At 34.6% G+C, this 25,272-nt stretch overlaps 1 protein-coding gene across 1 annotated transcript in view; it reads right to left on the reverse strand.

The window, feature by feature from the left end:
- Positions 1 to 3,892: 3,892 nt before the first annotated feature.
- LOC120637095 (alpha-tocopherol transfer protein-like) overlaps positions 3,893 to 25,272 on the reverse strand; it is a 37,065-nt gene continuing 15,685 nt past the window's right edge. Inside the window, exons 2-6 of the mRNA XM_039908733.1 lie at positions 20,970 to 21,114; positions 12,111 to 12,205; positions 7,584 to 7,734; positions 6,911 to 7,104; positions 3,893 to 5,868 (exon numbers count right to left, since the gene is read on the reverse strand). Coding sequence (XP_039764667.1) covers positions 5,521 to 5,868; positions 6,911 to 7,104; positions 7,584 to 7,734; positions 12,111 to 12,205; positions 20,970 to 21,108 — 927 coding nt within the window. The 5' untranslated portion in view covers positions 21,109 to 21,114 and the 3' untranslated portion in view covers positions 3,893 to 5,520. The remainder of the gene's footprint in view (positions 5,869 to 6,910; positions 7,105 to 7,583; positions 7,735 to 12,110; positions 12,206 to 20,969; positions 21,115 to 25,272) is intronic.

A 25,272-nucleotide genomic window follows, 5' to 3' on the forward strand; every position in this document is an offset into this window, starting at 1 on the left:
AATTTTTGCTATATAAATCTGGGGCAACCGCGGAAGTTTATTCGCAGCTCTTGAATCTATGAAAAGAGCGTAAAAAAATAAAAGGCAAAGAGGGTCAAAAGCTACGTTAGATAAATTTGGAAATATTAATAAACAATCCCGTAGAAACAGTTTATTTGATAGACGTTTGACATTTAATTTAGTGTGTGTAGTACTACTGATATTTTTAAATTGTGTATATATCGAAATTGTGTAAATAATCGAAATCTTAGAATCGTATTCTAAGATTCCGATTATTTGAGAACCTCCTTTTTTGGAGTTGTTTAAAAAGGTATTAAAACGTAACAAGATTATTTCTAATTCGCTAGACCAACTAGAAAAAAATCTTCACAACAAAATATGCTAAAAAAAAATCAGAACTTTTAGCTTTATCATATAAATAACCCTACAGTTTCACTGGCGTTAAGTTTAATTTTGGATCAAATTTTTTTCAATAATCGAACCATTAAATGCCATACTCAAATGCGGGAACAATACCAATATTATTACTACGAGTTGGTGGTTTAGTACACGGTGCTTCTATTATTGCTTTTAGCAGTTTTATTTTAAAAAAGAGTGTTAATTTGAGTTACTTACTTTTCAAAAAAATAACGATTGTAATTCTGAAAGTAATGAAAGTAAAATATAATTAATAAAAATATATTAATATTATTATTATATAATTCTGAACAGTCACTGTGCAAAGAGTATGCACATATATAAAAATCATATATACATACTATTTGCACATTGACGACTGTTTGCCTGTCAAAATAATTATTACACCTATAGTAATTTTTTATGTAAATTTTATTCAAATTGTTAATAATTGCACAAAGCACTGAATGAAGATGAAAATTAAAGAAACAACGGAAATGTACAAGTTATGCAAGAGAACCAATCATTGACATCGTGTTCAAAAAACACCTGTTCGAAAACAAGCCATTCATTAGACTCCGCTCTAGCGAAACCTGTTAACGAAGAGTTATTTTATACAGCCAGTGTACATTTTCTTAAAAAGCGACTTCAAGATAAAATCCATTTTACATTAGTTAACTCAGAATCAGGCCAAACTTCTCAAAGTTGCTGTAACCTAAGTAGCATTTCAGAAAACCACTCTGCTTTTAGTGAAGACCAGCGGAAAAACCAGTCTCATTTGGAAATCCAAGAAAATTCCGCTCAATGCGCAACCAAATCTCTTTCCATGCACCAAATTCTACCTTTTCCTAAATCAAATAAGGAATGTTTTATCGCTCGTATAATGAACTCGCTTCGGAAGTACAAAAGATGTGCCAACATACCTGAGAACAAAACGGACGATATAGAACTATTTAAAACCCGATCCAATTATAAGTTTCCTCGGTGTGAACTATTGAACAAAGGCCGTTCATCTTGCTTAAAGGCAATCTCGGAGGAACTATCCAAAGAGACATTAGAAACTAGGAAATCTTATACGAGGAGTGGAAAAGATTCACGATAAGGTTTTATTAATCATGTTATAAGATAAGGTGTTTTTTCCTTGTAATTAATTAGATTAGAAAGATTTTTTTCATACCTTGTTTTATTATTGCAAGATCTTTATATAAGATAAAAGGATGATGTTGGTAATGTGGATATGGCTCTGAGTCTAGCGATGGTAGGTAGGTATATGGCGGGTGATCGGTTCTGTAAACTGAGCATTATATTCGTTTTCTCCAATTAGAGACTCAGATTCTAATGATGCCCCGGAAACATACTATACGGTACCTACATCAGTAAGTATTTATTATTTCTGTTACACTATTACAGTATAATCGCTTACTTTTGCGTCTTCATATGAAGTAGAAGTAACCGCGATGTTAGATATAACTTAAATCTTCAGTTTATGATTTGTAGGCTTGTAAAGGAAAAATAATTATATCTCTATGGCAGAATGGACCCCATTTTACTTGCTTTAGAGTCGCAAATTCTACATTATACTTTTTCATTTTACAAACGCTGTAGAATTATGGACTGAGCTTTATGCCAATGTAGATAAGTTTTATTTTACTATGACTTTCCAGCGTTTCGATACTCGATAACGATTCCGATTGCGAGGGTAACAATGTCGTGCTAAGGGATGGTTTTAAAAAGGACAACATTTTATTTATTTCAACTAATAAATCAATGGCGTTAAGTGTGCCATTAGAAACCTTATACAAATTTAATCTTTCTGTTGTCTGGCGTCGGTTGCTGACGTCACATAGGGTTTCTTGATTATCCGTACATTCCAGGCCGGGTTAAAGCGGTCGCAGTCCTTTTCTCTGGAACCTACTTTTATTTAATATCATTATATGAATACCTTAAAGCTTAAATACTTGACCGAATTTGTTGACTGAGTTCTAAGAACAATCATTTCTCACTGTCTGTGCTTATGTTGTGCTTCGTATACGGCTTCGAAAAGACCTGTTAGTTTTAAATAAAACTTAATAGATTTGTCATGTTCTAAGAATTATTTTGCTTCGATGTTCTAGTAGTAAGCGTGCCCAACTACGAATTGCACGGTGTTGTAATCGAATCCCAGGCCAAGCCAATATTAGGTAAAGATTTCTTTATAGAAGTTTAGTGGGTTTTTATCCGTGAGCGTATAAATTTAGCGTTTGCTTAGACTTGGGTTCAGTTATTATCACTAATTTGTACCGAATAATAATTGTTATAACCCACCACCCTACATTGAAGCTGTGTGGTGGTATAAAAGAGAGGTATGCACAGAAGTAGGATATTATCTAATTTTTTATAGTTACAATTGACGGATTAAGCAGAGGGCCCACCTAAGTGGAAAACTATCGCCTATAAACAGAGTAACACTTCGCAGAGCATGCAAGAAATACGTCCTGCAACGTGCCGTCCGGTGTCCACCATCCGGAGACTTTTTTTAAAATATTAATATCGGGCAAACGAGCAAGTGGGTCACCTGATGTTAAGTGATCACCATCGCCCATAAACATCTGCAGCACCAAAGGAGCCACCGATGCGTTGCCGGCTTTTAAGGAATTTGTTTATCCGCCCCTTGAATAACCCTAGATTGTATTTTTGAGGAAACACATCAAATGGGAGACTGTCCCATAATTTGCAAGTGCGCGGTAGAAATGATCTGGTATTTCGAACAGTAGAAGAATACCAGGCATCCAGATGATGATGGGTGGAATTTAATTCTACAGCGTGAGGTGTGGTCAGATAACAGGGAAGGAGGTATCAATGCAAACAACTCTTCAGAACACTGTCGTTGACAGTCGATAGAAACACACAAAGGGAGCTAACATCTCTTCGGTGCCCCAGGGACTCCAAATTGCAAGTCAATTTGGGATTGTCAACAAGTCGAACAGGCCGCTTTTGTGTCCGATCAAATGGATGGAGTTGGTAAAGAGGTGCCCCAGTCCAAAGATGTGAGCAGTACTCTATGTGAGGTCTTACTTGCCCTTTATAGAGCTGGAGTCTATGCTTTGACGCAAAGTAACGTTTTGCTCTGTTGAGCACACCAAGCTTTCTGGTAGGCGTTAAGCCTATTGTTCATCTCTATTCAGCCCGAAACACAGCATTGTAACAATACTGCTTAGCGGCAGAAATAAGCGTGACGGTAGTACTTCCCCGGACGAGCTCTGTAACAAAAAGCCATACTACTAGCGATAAATATATATCATAAATAGACTTAGAATCATGATGGTAATGCAGTGCCTAGACATTTAGGTTATAAGCCTCGAAATTAAATATTGAATAGGTGTGCACACAATAAACATGTGGGGCGGATACGGTTATCTGGGAATTAAGCTTTTGACATTAGCCCGTGATTAGGACCTAGTCATACAGAACACCAAGGCCTCGAGGCCTTTTGTCTGACACGATTCATACAAAAATAAATATTTAAAATAAAAGATTATATTTTATTACGTAACTTATCGTTAGTGTTACAATACTTGGTTCACAAACAATATAAGGCACATATGGCAGTAAAGTAGCTTAAATTATTGTTTATCTATGAATATTTTCCACTAGAATTAATGCACCATAATCCATACAATAAGCATCAAATTGATACTAAAAACGATAATGATGCACTTTGAACATCGAAATCAAGTTTTATCACAGGTTTTTTGACGAATCTTAAAAAATATTCTTTACATACTATTAACTTAGTCTAAACTTAAAGTAAATTGTTTTTTACATTATATTATTACTTGTATATTACAAAGAAGTGTATTGTCGGATTTGCTTTTAGTCCTTTTTTAAATACGAAAAAGTTAAGTGATAAGTTCGTTAAACAAAAGTGCAAAATAATAAGGTTTTATTATTATTACAAAAAATAATACTTCAAAGAAAACTTTGAGCCCAAAAATATAAAATTACTGCTCACTATTAATTTCGATAAACTTTAAATCCTACTTATACGTTTCCGGTTGCTGGTGTAATTAATAACGGGTACATGAGGCTTAACACCTACGCCTAAGATTGATGAATACAGGGCGGCCGGCACTTAGCAGGACGTGCCTTTGTATACCCTGCGAAGTTTTTCTCCGTTTATAGGCGATAGGTTTCCGCTAAGCAGCAGGTGTACCATCGGCTTGTTGAATTGTTATTATAAAAACGAATACAACGCATTGCTTATTCTATTTTATAAAGTGTATTTATAATTCCTATTATTTATGCCTCGGTAAATTTCGGCAGTAATTATTAATTACAAACGAGTGTCGTCATTGGTAATATATACTCGTAGCAGTGTGTAATTAACCGACGTCATAAGAAACCTGCAATTATCGTTGCCTGTTACATTCATTACCTATTCACGTTGCTTTAACAGTTTTAAATTCCCATGATTTAATTAATAAGCAAATAAGTTATTAGTTTTTTTGCATTGAATATCATTTTATCCTTATCAAAAAATTAAGCATTTTGTCTGTCGTATAGCGAATCTGAATTATCCCGAATTTACCTCGTCACGAATCTAATGAATCCAGAATCTATCTAGTACCGAAAAAATATATTAGATACGCATTTTGTTACACTTATTAACAAAAGGTTCTTTATTAACTCTAATTTACAAGGCATGTTTCTACATAGTATTGTTTTTTTTATGTATTGAACTTTTAAATATAGGTCGCGGTATATGTATGCGGTGAACATTAGGTATACACCTAGGGAACAAATAGAAGCGACATGTTTAGCAGAATTTCGCTGTATTGAATGCCTTAAAAGATACTTTCAACGAAATTCCAAATCTGACTGAAAAGCGGCCACAATAATAGAACTTAGTATTAAAAAAAAATTGTAAACAATATTGTATTTCAAAATCTACGACTTGTACGCCAGTGTACAAGTCAGTGTACTCTGAATGAACGATTAGTTAAAAGATTATTTTATTGAGATGAAATCGTATAACAATAGGTATATTAAAATAAAATCACCTTAATATGACAATATTTAGGTAGGTACATAAGTTTAAATTAAAAATGTTTTGTTCACGAACTGACTAAAGTTCAACGTCCACTTTCACGATAACTTTATGCCTTCTTCTTTGAGTTGTCGCACGACCTCGGGACATATTTCCTCCTCACGGAATTTGTACCCGCATCCCAGGACCTCTCGGGCAATAGTGACATTTTTCTTCAACGAATCCAACCACACCGTGTACGGGTAATCCGGCCATATTCCACCGTACCTCTCTGGCAGGTACTCAGGAAGAATGTGCTTGTGTAAAGAGCTGACGTCATAACCGTGGAAGTATATTCTCGACCGCATTTCAGATGTCAGCAGGGGTTTGAACATATTGTACATTTTGTCAAATATCCACGAGTGGTTGATCACATGTATCGCATGTGTGGTTGCAGGGAAACTGGACTGGAGAAAAGAAAGAGCATGTTAAAATTACAAACTGTTATTTCCAACAGAAGGCATTCCATTTCCTTGTAGGTAAGACAAAAAAAGACATGGTTAGGACTACGATTAAGATCTCTACTTCATTACGTCTACAAGCTAGAAAAAGCGTAGCAAAATACGAACGAACACCCCTAGATTGACATTAATAAGGCTCCGTTTTGCTAATTGAGTACGGAACTCTGACATTATAAATAAGAAGAAAATAAAAGTGGAATGCTCGTGGCATTGTTCAAGACTATTGATCTCAATTGAAAACTTGGACCTTATTAAAGTACGAGTAAGTAAGGCTATTGTCCCCATATTGTACGTTACAAATATTTGCGTACGTCGACCTAGTATTGTAGACGACGGTCGACGGGTCTCACACGCCCACGCTACCAAATTATTTTCACAGATTTTATCTTCTAAATTGAGAATGGAATTGGTGAATGAATGGATAACAAAACATTGTTTACGACAACAAATACTACGAACGGTAGGTATATAATTGGCAGAAATAATACGCGTAACGTAGGTACAAAGAAGGTGATATATTAGGTATAATATACCTAATATATCACCTAGGTATAATATACCTAATATTATAAGCGTTCTAAATGCGGCCTTAAATCACGAAGTTGTGGAGAACTGGCAAATCCCAAACTTACATATTATTTATTTATGCTGGTTTATAATTAATTTTGTGTTGAACCTTACAGTTAGTTAATTGACAATATCAGACATTGTATAAACCGTTATTTTAGAGGTTTATTTTTATTTCATAATAGCCTTTAACAATCCACTGCTGCAATAAAGGCCTCTCAATGATGAATGTTGATGACCTAAGATTGTAGTAGTAGCACAGATGACGTTGCTGCCTGGGAAGAGGACGGGTGGTGACAACAGTATTCTGATCTGCCATCAACACATGGCGCAATATGGATATAAAGACGCATGATGAAGATGACAGCATAAAGGCACACAAGGGTCGATAATCTCGCAAGCAGGTAAGAAATCAACTTACCACTAAAAGTTTGACTATTTTGTTGGCCACAGATGGAGTAATCTGCCATGCGTGCTGAGTACCAAGATCCTCCAAATCGAACAACGCTACTCCGCCTAAGATCTGGGTACGTTGCTCTAACATGCCCAGCTCAAGAGCGAAGATTGTTGCTTTGAAGAGCTCATCTACCGCTATCGCTTTAGTATCCCAACAGCCTGAAACCAGTGTTATACTTTTGTTATCCTTTATAACGAAAGCCAAGTTTACCCGCAATCTTAATTAATAAATAAAGTAAAGAAGAAGACTTCTTTACTTTATTTATTAATTAAGATTCGCATGGAGACGTTTACCATGAAAAACTTACAGAAATTGCTGTAAGTTTTTCACGGTAAACATCTCCATGCGAATTGTATACTTACGATGAGTTTTTTTTGGCATATTTTATAGTACCAATCGCCTGTCGTACATTTGAGTTGAAAAACACTACATTTAACATTCACATTATTAAGATCGAACAAAATACGCGTTTCTCGTAATGTATCTGTATTTAATTATAAACTTTTATATTTTTGTTGGCAAAAGAAAAACTCTGTACCTAATAAAGCCCACTGGCAAACAGACTGAGAGTGGAGGCTAAGTAATAAGGTTTTAACACCCTTGGATTACGAAATCCTAAAAAGCAATTGTAACACACCTATTCTATATATTAGTAGTCTCCGTCCATTCTGGTCACGATATGGAGGCACAGCCAGTACGTTAGCATCGCCTATCCGTCGGAGATCCAACGGGTACACATTTTCAAATAAATGCTGGTTTTCCTCCTTGAATTGGTAATAATTGACCATCTGAAAATAATAAAAGGTTTATTAATCGACAATTATTATTTTTTATTTAACTACAACGAGACAAAATTATAGATAGGAATGGTTTCATGGCGTATAATGTGCGCGTATGACATTTCGTGTTTACAATTTCCTTACAATTTCGGCGTGTTCGCTCGGACCAGCTATAAAATCAACAAACCTAGGGAATAAAAACCTAGAATAAATACCCCTAGAGTGCCAAATTTATCATGGTCTAATTTAAATTATCCGTTGTTTCGTTTGTATAGCTAGAATTTATTTTATGGTAGGTATTTATGCCACTAAGTTACCAACAGGTAAAGAGTTCATATCACCTAACTGCTGGCAAAATAATTATTTAAGGACTTTTTTAAATAACTCTTTCTTGTAATAATAATTATATTTAGACATACTCTATACCTGCGTGAATGTGGCAATCTGACCTTCTATGTAGATAATCAGGTTTTTTCATCCAACGGTGGAAATTAATTGGGATTCTAGACGATTCTTACAATAAGACATTCCTATCCTAAAGGTCTTTGTAGGTATCATTTTTGTCTACAAATTTACCTATATTATTATCTATAGTCACGTGATCAGTGCGTTAGTGAATACCAATATAAATGATGCTACGCGGGTAGGTTTAGTAGATTTATAAACCCGTCTCTGGTATGTGTTTGGCTCCGCCCGCTCAAAGAAAAGTTCATAGTCACGCAAAAACGGTTATTTAAAAACTCCCTTAATCGGACTGCCTTCCTTAAGACAAAACAAAACCGACTCTGTTATACAAATAAGAAGCAAGAAATAAATATTTTTTTTACAACATTTTTAAATCAGTGCTAAGTAAAGTGTACAAAATTACTAGGTATGTTTAGATCATATTCATACTTGACGGCCGATTGGCGCAGTGAGCAGTGACCCTGCTTTCTGAGTCCAAGGCCGTGGGTTGATTCCCACAACTGGAAAATGTTTGTGTGTACACTGTGTTTCAGTGTCTGGGTGTTTATCTATATATCTATAAGTATCTATCTTTATTATTCATAAAATCATCAATCATCTCAGAACCCATAACTACGCTACGCAACCACTTTGGGACTAGATGGCGATATGTGTATTGCCGTAGTACATATATTATATATTTTTTTATATCAAATGTTTTCTCTTTTATATAAGTAGCAAGGAAAGTATCGGTCCTCCTTTTTTGTAAGTCGTATAAAAGGGAATAGTTGCAAAATTACATATTTCCGAAATCAAAACAATAAGAATTTTATGTATTCTTTTTTTTTATATTTTTTATTCCTTTACTTCTTTTATTGTATTTTTCATGATGCCTTGTTATATATTGTAAGGGCTATGCAGCTTTGTAATAAAATCTAATTAATTGACACTCTAAAATTAAGTTTAAATTAAGGGGCTTACTCTACGATCTTAACATACATTCACTGTCCACTGAATACATTACAATACCGTTTCTTAGCCTTATTCAGCTAATAAAATGTTTTTAAAATAAATTTTGGTATTTATGTTTAATAATCGAGTTTAAGTAGTAGGTACTTTCTTAAAAAGGATAATTATGACGCAGAGCGTGATCCAATTTATTTTATTCGACATTATATATATTTTTTTAATGTCTTATCTCGAGAGGCCAAAAATTGAACCAGTGCTTGTCTGATATCTTCTTCGTTCTTGAATGGTTTGCCCTCAAGAAATTTTGTAAGGACAGAAACAAGTGATAATCAGATGGTGCTAGGTCCGAGGAGTATGGTGGATGCGACAGAATTTCCTCTAACATGATCTTGACAGTATCGTCGTCGATTAAAGATGGTCGCCCAGAGCGTGGCTTATCAGAAAGGTCGAAATCACCTACATGAAATTTTTCGTACCCAAAACCATCTTCTGCATGCTCTATCAGAAACGGTACCTTCACCAAACAGTTTCAATAAATTTCTATACGCTTCTGTAGAATTTCTTCCTTGTTGGAATTCGTACAAAATACAGTGGCGTACATGAACTTTGTCGGTAGCCATGGGTACACGATCGCGTTTCACTAAAACGAGAATGATCTTAGTTTTAGTTCATCTGCGTCGAAAATGTGTATACATTGTTACACACAGGAATACTTTTTGAATGATTGTAACCAGAGCGGACAGAACTTTCCGGTAGACCTATTATCCATCTTCACATAGTATATAACAAAGTCACAAGTCAGTCAAAGTTTCAAACTGCGTAACGGATTTCAATGCAGTTTTCAGCAGTAAATAGAGTAGTTCAAGTCGAAGGTTTATACCCTACCTAAACAGGCATATTGGGAAAAACAAGAAGGTTCAAACAATTGTAATGTTATATTGTAACAAACATTTTTGAGCGCTTAAATTACAAACGCTAGCTAAGCTTTACAAGGTAGGTTCAAATGAATGCACTCATCATCAACTCATTGCCGGCTCACTAGAGGACAATGGTCTCCTCTCAGTGAGAAGGGTTTAGGCAATAGTCAATTAGTGCAGATTGGTGGACAATTAATGCAATACGACATTCTATTATTTATAACTCCAAACTGACCCACATTGGTATTTTCATTGCAACCGTTTGAAGCTGGGGCGGGTTTCTAGAATAGCATATAAATGTATTTAATTGAAATAAAACTTTTGATGATATAATAGCTTAATAATATGGTCTTGATCATTAATGTCAGGTTCATACCAATTAAATTCGGGTTGGCCGTGAGCACGATTCATGTAACTGGGTCGTAATATCAACAGTCTAAGTATGGCGGTTTTTAACTTTTTATTACTTTTGGTATAAAATTATTTAAATAAAACTTCGTAAAGCGATCATTCTATAATATTATATGGACGAAATTTGAAAGGGAAATTTCAAGGGCGGGTTTGAGGCACATATCTTTATATGACACATATTTCCATTTTTTGTCTTCGAAATGATTCAATAGATCAGATATCATAACGTAGGTCATATTATTGTTAGTTAATTATAAAACTGTTTTAATATAAAATACTGGTTCACGGTTTTGAAATTTAATATAAACTTAATATGTACTATAAAAAATGCAAACTTATTATTTGCATAAACTTTGCATTTTTGTTGCACTTCATTATAATGTTAATAGCTCTTTTAACATCAATCCAAATGTTACGTTTAACATAAACATAGCTTTCATTATATGAGTGAATAATTGAAATAAAATGTAAATTTATGGCAATAAATATATTTTATATTTTGTAAATTAGATTTCCTTGCAATATACTTTAATCTCTCAAATCCTATATTTTACTTAAATTAAATTTTACGTGTTGCTCAATAAATTAAAAACCGAAAAATATCGAAAACTGGAGTCTATATCGTTTCATTCATAAATAAATTAATATACTACGACAATACACACATCGCCATCTAGCCCCAAAGTAAGCGTAGCTTGTATTATGGGTACTAAAATGCCTGATAAATATTTATATGCATTATATACATATATACTAAGAAAATACATATAAACACCCAGACACTGAAAAACATTCATGCCCATCACACAAACAATTTCCAGTAGTGGGAATCGAACCCACGGCCTTGCAAACTGCGCCAATCGGCCGTCAAATTATTAATATCTTTATATTAAGAAGTCCAAGATACAGATTTAAGACTCGTCCCATTTGGCTTTATATTGGTTTAGTATGAGTTAGAACTTAGAACCTTAATACCTCACTGAGAAAATGGGAACTTAACCTGTTATTTCTGTAAAAAAGAAAACTCCATATAAGCGTAAAAAAGGCTAAATTTTTCAATGTAACGTAAAGGTTTATAACCTACGTTGTCCCTACGTACTTTAAAATTCTAATGAAAATCTATAAGTAGCCAATAGTATAGCACAAAAATAGGTCACAAATCAATAATTCGAAGTCCCGTTCGGAATGAATGGCAGAAATGGGGTATGAATTATTTTAACTATTAGTTGGTCACATAATTTGTCCGTGTTTACTACGGATTTTTACAAAGCATTTGAGAAGTAACGTATGTTTTCCCGGGATAAAAGTGGTTAACAGAACACTTTCGCATTTATAATATTAAATATAAGTTTGAAGATATGTATATTATGTTTTTATACATGTTTCAATTATATTGAATCCTTACTAATATTTTAAATGTATTTGTTTGTTTATCCATCCTTTATGTCCTAACTAAGCAACAAATCAACTTGATTGTCAGCATCAAGTTAGCTGAAAATAAGGAGAGTAGCATAGGCTAAGAGTGTAATTTCAGTAAAACAACTGCAACTTTTTTTTTAAACGTTAATAAGGTAATATTGATTTACTGGTAAATGAAGCCGGTGGGTACACGGTTCACAACTCAAACCGAAGAGCTGTACTTACCAATCTATGAGCTCTTTGCGGTACAAAATTGCGGGCCCGTAAGAACCTCAGCAAGAAATCGTCGTCCATTCGATGGGGATTGCACTCACCTCGTTCTACAACAATTGAAATACAAACTTAAATCTTTTATTATAAGTAATTGTGTGAACATTTATGATTCAAAATATTTTTATCCGGCTGTGTAGGTATAATAAGTAATTACCTGGTATTATTAGGTATTTAAGCAATTGTTTAAATTGCTTCAACGGTGAAGAAAAGATCGTGAGGAAACTTGCATGCCTCAGAGTTATCCATAATGATCTCAAAGGTGTGTGGAGTCCACCAATCCACACTGTGCCAGCGTGGTGGCTTAAACCCTTCTCATTGTGGGACGAGACCCGTGCCCTGTAATATTAGCCGGATACGATGATGATTAGGTATCTAACTACCTTTTTATTCGACTCATAAACTGAATGTTGAGCCTAATGGGATAATTTAAGTAATTCAATAACTTTATGGAGTTACTAGCGAACCCGGCGGATGACGTTTTGCCCTGAAAGTCAGTGCTACATTGAATATATACCGCTAACCGTACCAGTTACCGTGTCCAATTAGGATACAGGTAAGCTACCACTGACCGAGAATAACATATATGGATTAACATAGGCTAGTTGATATAAAGGTGTAAAACGGGGGTTGAAAGACTGTAGAGTCCTAAGAGTCCTATGTTTTTCAAAGAAGGTAAGTTTCTTTCAAGGTTTTTGATCACCTTAACTTAAAGGGTGAAACGAGGGTTTTAGGAATGTGTGATTTACTGTTTATGAAGTCAGGGAAGCATTAGATAAACAAAGCTTTAAATAAAAAACCTTTCTTCTAATGGGTTTCTTAAACAGTCCCCAAGCAGAATGTAGAATAAGCTAAGAATAGTAAATAAAAGTTTGAACACTTGTTCACGATAATTTAAAGTATTGCAAATCATACAAGGACGAAGTCGCGGTTATCCGCTACCCACTTATATAATTAGCATATGTCATACCGACCTTTCTTTTAAACTAAAAAAACTTGTGCTAAAAGACTCTAGTATCTACAATAACTGGTACAGAAATAGTTATACAGATTTACGACCGGTTCACACCATTCAAGTCACTGGTGCCGGTAAATTTATTCGCGAGCTGCACTGGAATGGACAAGTCGTTTTTATTATTCAAAGCTATTTAGTTCTTAGTGTTCTACAAACACTATGAACTGTGCACTGGAATTACCTTGATAGGGAATCTAGATGGCTTTAATAACACAGTATTAGACGTCTGGATTCAGGTTATACCGGACTGAACACGTTGTACGATAGTATTGAAAATAAAACTTCTAATCCAGTTACTCGGCGGACCAGCACAATTTAGGTACATCAAACATTGCCTTCTTACAGTAGCTATCACTGGATTATATTGAACATCGCTGTAATCAAATCAGTATATCGCTGGACTGGACTACTATTGGAGTTATGTAAACTAGCCGCAATTACATAAGAAATAGGTGCATAATTAATTAGGCAGCTGATTTTAATCATTACCACACAAGTCCTGAGGGTAATTGCCTTCAATTCAATTCAATGCTAAATAGGTTTAGAACCGAATAAATTATGATTTGCTTTGTTCAATTTTAATTTTTAAGTCTACTGTCAGCTTCATATGTCAGAATCAGTTAAGCTGATTGCAAGATAATCTATATCAGATTATCTTGCAATTAATTTTGAAAAGTTTTTCTAATATTTGTAACACAAAATATATATTTTAGCGCTTCCTTATATTATCTTCTCACGCATGGGCCCTTAAAACAATGTAGGCGCAGGACAGGCGCGTCACATAAGTGGAAAGTATATGCATACATATATAATAATCATCATCATTATCATAAATAAATAAATAAATAAATAAATATACTACGACAATACACAAATCGCCATCTAGCCCCAATTTTAGCCTAGCTTGTGTTATGGGTACTAAGATGACTGATGAATATTTTCATTCATGCTCATCACACAAACATTTTCCAGTAGTGGGAAACCCGCGGCCTCGGACTCAGAAAGCAGGGTCGCTACAAACTACGCCAATCGGCCGTCATAAATAGCGTATAATAAACCACTGCCGGACTAAAGGCCAACGGGAGGGTTTGTCTATAATCACCACGCTGGGCAGACGGATTGGTGGTCGCAGATGGTATACCTAGTTTTAGCACAGAGGAAGCTACCATGTTTTCAGTTATATTGCCTTAGTTCGTTTGCACGACAGCCGCAGGAAGACATCTTATTTGTCGTTACCACATATGGCACCATACCATGTATGGCATACATGCATATATAAAATGCACAAGTTTTCTCTTCACGTATTAATATTATGTAGATTGTGTATAGATTTATGTTTCGAGTTCCTGCATTGGTGAGAAATTAAAATTTTGCTTCATTCATTATGTTTCTATTTTGCATAATAATTGCGACTGTATTCGAACTGAACAAGGACGTTATGTTTTAATCCGTGGGAAATCAATTCGAGCATGCGAGTACGACGCTCGGTCGCGCTGACCCTAATGCGTAACGACATAAGTCCTGAACGCTTTTGCTTGCTAAATAAAACGAATTATACATGTGATACCTTCTGCATCGTTAGAGCTCATAGTATCTTTCTACTAGAAACTCCAATGTGCAACAAGGCAAATCGGCTTATCTAAAATGAAAATTATAAATTGACTATAGGCGATCGGTCGTAAATTAGGTACTATTAGTATTCTATTCAAATTTGGAGAAAACATGTCATGCCGACAGAACGTGGGCTAGGTAAGGACAAGAAGAAGAAATAATTACAATATTATTTTTATATTTCAAGCGTAAGAACCACATTTATTAGAACATTGTTTATATTACGATATAGATAATGCTTAATTTTTCTTTTGATCGTTTTCACTGTATTGTATATAGCTGCGCCTATACGCGGGAAACTATTAGACAAAATTATTAATATGATTAGTTTTATTAGTATCACTAGTTTCACTTTTTTTTGATTATACTATGATCTTAAATCTTTGGCTTTGATAATAAATGGTATTAAGAAGATTTTTTTCATCACAATAGATCGTAACCGGTCGACCCCACCCTGTCACGCGACCCTGAGCCGCAAGCAGAAGAAGAAGAAGAATTTTACTTCGACTACATGATACTGAAAAATAGCAACGAGTACGTCCAAGTATATCAAGAAAAGCTTGCATCAAAATATGTTATAAAAATATATAAAAAACAATTTAAAAAGAATTTTTTTTTTTTTAAATTGTGTTGTTCCTATTTTTAAAGATACTTTAAATACTAGAAAGTTACGAAAACATTGTTAACATGGTAAGACTGGTAAGAAAAAAAATTGTAGTAACAGTAGCAGAGTACCTACTCGTGTTATAATTTATGCAAAAAGTTGCTGTCAAAGCCTTTTCAAGTTAGACTTTTAAATGACTTTTACATACTCTCTCATATCACCGCGAAAACTTTCTTCTCTCTCCCTCTCTCTCTTATCTTATCATACGATAATTTTGTGTAAAGTCTTCTTATTTTCTTACGCTCCAAGTGTTTTATTTAGCACTCATAATATGAATATATGATATGCAGGTATAGGTAATGTTAAGTAGGTATACACTCTTATTAAAGCTATCGCTAAAATAAATAACCTTACTAATTTTGCTGTTTAATTTATTACTAAAGGAAGGGTCATGATATTTCAAACTTGACCTTTGGGATGTGGTTTCTAAGAAAATGATACTCAATTATATTATAAGATATTCCAGCGCTCATTTTCACGTTGGCGTTATCGCCCACTGTGAGTGTATGAACTTTATTTTAAAAGTTGACTGAGATAGTATTTACTATCTACCTAAGTACCTATCACTTACGAGTATCAATGTAAGTAACAAAAACTATCTGCCATAACTACTAAGTAACTTCAAATGTCGTTTCTCTGGTTTAATTTTATATGCGTTATTAGTTCTGCTCAGCTCGTAATATGTACGTTATTGTAAATGTACAATCTAATGCTAGTAATAAATAAATAGTATGTTACTAAACAGTTTTTATTCAAATATTTGTCAACAACAATTGCCTAAAATAAAGAAGACTATGTGCACAAATAGTTGATGTAGTTATTACAATTTTATATTAAATGTGTGACGTAGTGATTGCGCATTGGGTAGGAACTCGTTTTAACTTTCAGGGAGCCGAGTTCGAATACCAGCACTCACCTCTAACTTTTTTAATTTAAGTAATTAAAATATCACTTGCTTATACGTTGAAGGAAAACATCCTGAAGAAACCTGCGTGCCTAAGAGTTTTACATAATGGTGTGTGGAGTACACCAATCCCAGAATACGGTCTTAAATCTTTCTTATTGTGCGAGGAAACCTGTGCTTTGTAGTGGGCCGGTGCTGGGTTGATGGTGACAATGAATGTACTTTTCATCATCATGTCTCAAGTCTAGGCACAGATTCTTCTCTTAAGAGAGATAAAAGCAGTAATAAAATAATATAGTAGAAGCTTAGTAGTGAGGAACCACGCTGCTTCATTGTGGATTTGTTGACTTAGGATAGGCTACGTGGCTCTCATCTTATCATCTACACAAATAAAAAAACAATCTAATATGCATTATCGTTCAAATAAATTATCAACGCTCTAGAGAATTTTTTTTCGAATGTATGATAAAAAAAGGCACTAAATGCGACCAGCGGTTTCTAAACTTTATTTTGCATCTAGATTTGCTGTTATTATTAAGGTAGTAAACAGATTATATTTTGAATATTGCTTGCAGAAAGACATTAAGAGCTGTAATCTTAAGTAACATAATAAATGCAAAAGTGTGTTTGTTGGTTTGTCTCTTTTTCAAGCAGCAACAACGAACCGGACTGTCGTCTTTCGTTGTAGTTCGTGGGTATCTTTTTCATTAAGAAAAATGAACAGTTTCTATGAAACAAATTGAGAGACTCGTTAATTCCAATATAGGTTAACAAATTTTGTTGAAATTAAGTTTTAGTTTCCGGTCTTAGAATAATATACAAGATACTGACTTTCCCCAAAAACCTACTACAATCCAGAATTAATACTTATACTAATAATAAAAATGTCTCTGTTTGGTTTTTTTACTAGGTTCAGCTCAACAGTTTCACTTTAAAAATTTGGTACCGAGATCTCGGAGGGTTCCTACTATACATACTTAATAACATTCGTTTTGTAGATTTTTCCTTCTGGGATACAGTGAAACCACCGCGGGTTTCTAAATAGCTTAAAAGGTTGGGAATCTATGCACTATAACAATCACGATTTTGTAATATCAGAATCGTGATCATCTATGAAAGAGATCTAAGGCACTCCCATGCATTGTCTGTTTATGTGTATCTATAAATTATAGTCATAGCCTTAGTACAAGAATTGCTCGACCGCAATCGAGAAGTCATTTTCGCACATCTAACTGTGTATCGGCACAGTCAAATGGACCTTAAATCTCTACTTTTAGATTCGCAATTCCTGTACTTTTGATTTTTGTTTTGCAAACGTTCTGCCAAGAGCCTCAGCTAAAGACTTTTAGGCATATTTGAGCTTTAATTCAATGCAAATAAGGTCCATTTTACTCTGATTTTCAAGTATTTCCATACTCGAAAACATCTCCTGGATTGCGAGCGAGCAAATCTTGTACTAAAGCTACAGATTGTTACATCGAATCGTTAACCTTGGCACCGTTTCAAATACAATTCGGACCCCCTCCCATGCCTCGTTGTCATCAATTGGTTGAATTGCGAACATTATCTCCCCTTCTTGAGTGTTACCAGTGACATGCACTTCATACATGCATAAAAGCCCTGTCTAATCCATGGAAAACAACTCGCATAAAAAGCGGCTTTCTCCATTTTATGCCGTTTTCCTGTTTCATGCCTACCCTGGCCAAAACCCCTTGTCTGCAATCTCACCTAGTGGTAAGTGATGATGCAGTCTTAGGTGATAACGTGCTGTTAGGGTTTTGCCATACACCCTAACTGCTTTATCGTACCCGAACGCCAAATCACTCGGTGGAACGTCTGTGTCGGTAGATGAAAAATCTGTGATTGCCCCTACCGGGGATCGAACCTGCTGTGCTAGGGTGCTCGACATGTATACTAATATTATAATCCTGCTCCGTTTATGTGGTGCCTAGTACTTTCGTGGTCTACTGGGCGCCAAATCAACGGAGAGCAGCACGGAGTTTCTCAAGGCTCAGAGGCTTTCATCAGAGGTAACTTTGTTATTTTTTCCTATGGAGAAAATTTAACTGAATCATGTAAAACGGATAACAATTACTTCTAAAATATGGACAAGAATAACATAAATACTTTTCGCTCTGAAGAAAATAGATTATTTATAAATAGTTAAAGTTCCTTGAACCTTATTTAGTAGCACTCAGCACCCGTGTCAAACGTGTTGTGTAGGTACTGGGTCAAAGCTTACTTTTTATACTGGCCACTGGCTAACCCAACATAGCATTATTAACAGGCTGCTAGTCTACTATTACTTTAGAACTTATTTTATAAAACAAGTTCACAACATGGCCTAAACCTTATACTTAATTCCTAAGCCGTCATGCCAGGATTCTCGATGGCCTTAACCGGGCTATATGCGGATTTGAAGTTTAGACTTTAGACAGTCATTCAGTTGATAGCCTTGTGCAAGCTGTTTGATATAACTAACTTAAGATCGATGAGATAATCAGTCTATAGATACAAATAACAGATAACTTTCTGATTTATATCGATACAAATAATTTAAAAACGCGAAACATTAATACGTACGTTTTAAGGGAAAAGCAGAATGGTATAACAAACTTTTGAGCTAAAAATTTTGCTTGGGATCAATACTTTTAAATTGTTGTCATAAAAAATACACAATGACAACCATAGTCAGCTGTGTTTATATTTAATGTTAAATCGGGATACGGATTAACATGATAGCAAAAAAAGGATTAAGGTTGTTGATAATGTTAAAACATTCAAGTCATTAGGTGCCATTCATCATTTAGTTCATTATTTACATCATTGACTTCATCATTTTTCATCATTAAAATCCCACTTCAGAGCAGGGGTCTCGTTCCATAACGATAAGGGTTTAGACCATAGTCAACTACGTAAGGCGAATGAAGGTACATCTCCAGCATTGGGTCATTAATAAGTTGACGATGACGACGACGGTAACATAGATTCTTCGTATTTATATTTTCCTTGTAATATTTTAATTAAGTTCAAATAAAATTCTCAATCGAGCTATTAACGTAAATGTTTTTTTTCCATGATTCCATATAAAACGATAACGATTACAACTTCGAACCGAAATTTAATTATACCTATATAAAAAGTAATTACAAAAATCAAGTTATTGTACAGTAAATGCCCTTTTTAAGTAACTAGTATACACTGATATTTCTATAAGTGTAGTGTTAAAAACATGAAATTGAATGAATACTTAACTTGACGACTCCTAGAAATCATCAATGATTGCAGACATGTACCTACCTACTAGAATCGAATCCGGGCATATCAAGCTCCGAAGGAAATAGAAGATAACTCTATCTATTCATCTATCTAATCATTTCTAAAATCTATCTCTCTATTCAAATACAAATGCAAATATAAATGTACCTAAATGTATTTTTGAAAACTGAAAGATCCAAAAGTTCTTCGTCATAGGTTTGAAAGTTTGTCAAAACACAAGGTACATTCGAACACGCTCGTGAGTTTTTATTAGTCTTTTGAGAAAATGATACTAACGAATAGTATCATTTTGGTAAAATCTTTAATGTACAGACACGGCTAGTCTACGATAACCTTGACCAATTCTACGTTATAACGTCCTGCATCTGTTTTACGAAGGGCTGCCATTTCCAAACTCCGGACTAATGCTGAGAGTTCCTTTAAAGAAAAGCCCCGGCCCCAACGAAATTGGTTGAATTTGCTGAACCAGGCAAACAAGTTTACGTGAGCGTATATCTTATAGGTACATAAAACTTTTCGAAATTTAATTTAATGAAATTATTATTCGCAAGAAACAATGTAAAAGGATGGTACAATATTGTTTAAATATCTCGTGGGATGTTGCGTCAAATGATATGCAATAAATAATAATTAGTTCCTTGTGGTGAATGCAGATCAGAATACAGTTGTCCCACCTCCACTCATGCCGCGGGCGTCGTACGAGGCGACTAAAGGAATATAAATAAGTTCAAAGTTTATGTAGAACGTAAGATTACAGAAAAATCCCATTACAATGTTACGGATTACTTAAACGATACAAAAGCTTGGGAGTGAAATGCTCTAGTTTCGTATAAGCTTAATATAAATTTACTGTGGGATGGTGATAACAAAAAAAAACTACCCGGCTATGTTTGTTGTGGGCTCTTCTTAGACCAGGGCGCGTTTGGAATCCTCGTAGCTTTAGGTTCAAGTTGGCGAACGAAGTTATCACAATCCCCTTACAATTATGTTAACATATATGTATGAATGCTTCATAAGTGCCTGTGATAGGGCTACATGAATAAAGAAAATTTGAATTCAACGGAGAGCGGGCAGCAGCTCAAACCATCTAGGTACTGCGATCACCAACCCGTCTGCCCAGGGTGGTGATTTTGGGAAACCCTATTTTTAATAACATACGTAGGTACGGAAACCTTTGTCTGCAAGTCCAACCTACACTTAGCCGGTTTTTTGTTTAGTAAACGAGTATACCAGTCACAACAACTTATCATCATCATTCCAAATTAATGCAAAGTCGTTTCACGGGAACCGGAATAGATATTGTTGATCAAGTTTTATGTTAGATAATAATAATCTACGAACCATATATCATGTCTTTGAGTTCGTATATGGCTTGCAATTTTGTATTGGGGTCTTCCCCACACTGCTGTTTAGCATATTCCTGCAGCTCCGGCGGAGGTTCACCGAGATCCAGTTCCACGTTGTAGTCTGGAGCCGGCATTTTGACCTGAAAACATACGAGGGTTTTTAAAAATGTTTTAATAATGGGTAAAAAAGTATATTTATGACATTTTGTGAATAGCCTAGCGCGATTAGTATGAGAGATGACTACTCATCATATCAATCCATTACCGGCCCACTGCAGGGCATGGGTCTCTCTCACTTGAGGAGAGCAGTAGTCCACCACGCTGGCCTATCGCGGATTGGCGGAAAACATTATTGAAAACTCTCAGACATGCAGGTTTTCAATTGCATGCTGCTGTCACCGCTTCTGGACCTACAGGATGGGACTCCGTTCGACCATTCACAAGTAACGTGACGTAAGGTAACGTAACAAAAAAACGCCGCCGCTGAAGAAGCGAGTTTAACATCGTGGTGTGGTCTTCGGTTTAACGATGCTGATGTATGCTTACTGTATGCGACCAATCAAAATACCGGCGCCATTGCAATTTTGAGCAAACGTCTTGTGATTAGTGGTTTGCCCTTTAGTCTGTGAACCAAAGGATTCTCAGCAGGATTACTCGATATGATAACGCTTGGACCCTTAATTCGTCACGGAGTGTTATAGTCAAATACCTATTTTGTTCAACTGTCCCCATTCATTGTACCTAAAAAACCGTAGGTTTGAAAAAAAACTATTGCAATTATCTAAGCGTATATATAAATATATATAAACGCTTATAATAAATAACTTCACCATAAGGATAATTTCTCGTAATTTGAACATAAACAACTATTCTCTTGCCGTGTGGGGATCATTATATGAGGATGATGAACCAAAGTATCATCACCATCATCACCTTCAAACAATGAATGTCCCATTTCTGGGGCATCTTAATTCATAGGACAGAGGAAATAGAGTGAAAATTTCATAACTCAATGCTAAACAATTAATACTCGATGTGAACACAGGACCTCGCCATCTATAGTCGACCATGCTAACCACTAGACAATACTTAAGTTTAGTTACTAACTCAAAACGCAATCCGATTATGGTAACTATTTCACGAAATATCTAACCATGAGTTAAAGCTGCCAAATTAATTTTTTTACACAATTGCCATCGACTGGGCGTGAGGTTTTGCCGATTCGATTAAAGCTGTTGTTGTTTCCAATCAGATTTTTTGCTGATGATATATTACGGAATCGAATTTGGCGATCCCAATATGACTGCACCACAAAAGATTTACCTAATAATTGGTGAATTCCAATAAATCCCAAAATGTAACCAGCAATATGCCATTTACGTCCAAAAATGTAATCAAAAACTGGCGATAAAATAATGCTTATAAACGTTTTAAGGATTGGCTTATATTACATTGAATCACCAAGGCTGACTTCAAACTAAAAATCTCTACATTATTCACGTGGGTTAAAGGTTACGCTGGGTTAAATCAATTTTCATTTATATAAAAAATCGAACTGTTGCGGCGGCGGACGCTAAAGGCAAGGCCAAAATGCGGTGTCTAACTTGTGTGCATAAAGACGGTCAAGAGTACGTCCAGCCATACCATAAGCGTGCGGTATAGCTAATTCTTTAGATTGATGATCGCAGAACGCAAACATGAACGCTGCTGACGACGCGGCGGTTTGGCCCTCGCTTAACAGTATTGAAACGTCGTAATTGTATTTTATAAAAAAATAATGAAAGGTTATTTTATTATTAATACATGACAGGAAATAAATATAGGGGAACAAAGCCATCGAAAAAGCCCAAGTTTACACCAAGGTAATATTCCATCTCAGATGTAAGTATCTTGACGATGCAATGAGCACATTCTAGGCTTTACACCAATTTCGAGTTGTTTAAAGCTTTACTGTCTGTTTTCTGTTTTTCCGGGCTGAATTATCTTTCATGGGACCTCAATAGACTGGTTTTTGAATCTCAAAATACTGGAAACAAAATTGAAAGGCCTACACAAATAACGTTTATTTTGAATTGGAATCAGAAAAACTAAATTTGAATTAGAAAAAGATACGGAGATGTATTTATTGGTTTGTATGGGAAAATGATACTCTACTGAAATTGTACGCGGACGAAGTCATTTTGGTATAGGATAATAAACAATAATATTGAATAAACTGGCACGATAGTAACATAGTAAATCAATGCACTGGCAAGTCATAAATATTGCAACATAAGCTGCTAGTGCTCTGTCAATTTACTAACTGAGATTAAAAAATATTTATATTTTAATAAGTATATATAATATTAATGATCATGTCATTAAAATTTAAGGTTATATGCGTAAGTAGTACGGAATGTAAAATAAATTGAAGGTATAAATAAAAACACATTTTAATAAACAAATAACCGTTGATGGATTTGGATATTAATTTATCACATCAGCTACTATTGGATGTAACCAATTACATTAGCATTTCACAGCTTATATGTTTGTGTACAAGGTTCTCGTCATGATTCTGTTAAGTTAATTATTTAATATTTATATTTATAATCTATGCTTATTACTATACCGTTATTTCCTTTGATCGTAATTCAGCTCCATTCATTTGTTATAAAAACTACACACACACACAGTAACTTAAATAAAATCCTTAATATAAATATATATATATATATATAAATATGTATAATTATAACTTGCTCAAAATCATTGACAAAAACTCGAATGTCACGACTTGCTTTAGCACAAGGAGATACATTATATGTTTTGGCTCACACTTGTGTAGGTACTTATATATGTATATTACAAGTGACCAGTAAGATTACATATCATAAATTAAATACTTTTTCCACGACACTGGTAATATAATTCAAGCGAATTATTATTTTTCTCTGTAGATAATTGTCATGATAAGGTATAATTAATGTTAGATAATATTTTAATCGTCCCGATAATTAGTGTCACAGTTGAAACTTAGTTGAAACCTACACATAACTAGTACCAATAAAAAAATATAAAGGCAAAAGGTGTCTCACGTTAGAATAAAACCTGACCAAGTTCGGGTTAGTTTCGCTTATAGAGGATTCAGCACTTTGGAAAGAAACGTATAGATAATTAATTGGTTGATTAACTTTGACAACTTTTTTTTTTTTTTATACAATTTATTTGTACACCACAAATAGGAAAAAAACTATCCATAGTGACGAAAATGTTTGGGAAAAGAAAGACATAAACGTAAATCAAATTTTAGCAGCGATTCAATTTGCGTTCATATCATACTGTCCATTCTATCGTTGCGAGTTAAATCTTTTTAATCCACCGATATAATTAAACTCGTTGGCTATTTAACGGCCGACTGGCGCAGTGGGCAGCAACCCTGCTGTCTGAGTCCAAGGCCGTGGGTTCGATTCCCACAACTGGAAAATGTTTGTGTGTTGAACATTAATGTTTTTCAGTGTCTGGGTGTTCTGTATATTATTATTTATATGTATTTATGTATATTATTCATAAAAATATTCAACAGTCATCTTAATACCCATACCACAAGCTACGCTTACTTTGTGGCTAGATGGCGATGTGTGCATTGTCGTAGTATATTTATTTTATTATTTATTTATTTAATTTCTCTATTTAGATGATAAGTAACTATTTTTTTGACCGAGGCTTACTTGGTTTATAGTTTCGCCATAACCGTCTGCTTGACTGTACATCTGTATGTCCATGGCTTAGCTGTTTGTGGCGTGTGACACATTAATAACGCTGACAAAGTGAATAAAACTATTTAAAAAAAATACGCTAGGTGCAACGATATCACTTTTTTATTTTTTATATTGGTGTAAATGTATGAAATGGTGCGATTTAAAATCTACTGTCCCTGATCTAGGTAAAAACCTGTATTACAGGCGACAGTTCTCTCCTTAAATTGTTGTTTCGATGATTGAGTGTATGTGCGTGTGTGATTTTGGTCGCGTTGGTACTTGTACTCGCGTATATGTTTGCTTATACAAGATAATTATTATATTAAATTATGTATACATATATAAATTTGTTTTGCTTGTACATAAAACTTTTTTTTTAAATAGCTGATCATTTAAAGCCTTACGCATCTGCACCTACACTTCATATCGTTGACGATATAAGCAAGGTAGGTTTTAATATTTTATTGGGTTAGTATTTCATAAGAAAGGCATTATATTATGATAGTCTTTTAATTAAAAGTTTTTTAAAAAAGTGTCAGTGTTGTACCGTAAACACGA

This window comes from Pararge aegeria, chromosome 3 (assembly GCF_905163445.1).
Source record: "Pararge aegeria chromosome 3, ilParAegt1.1, whole genome shotgun sequence".
NCBI lineage: Eukaryota > Metazoa > Arthropoda > Insecta > Lepidoptera > Nymphalidae > Pararge > Pararge aegeria.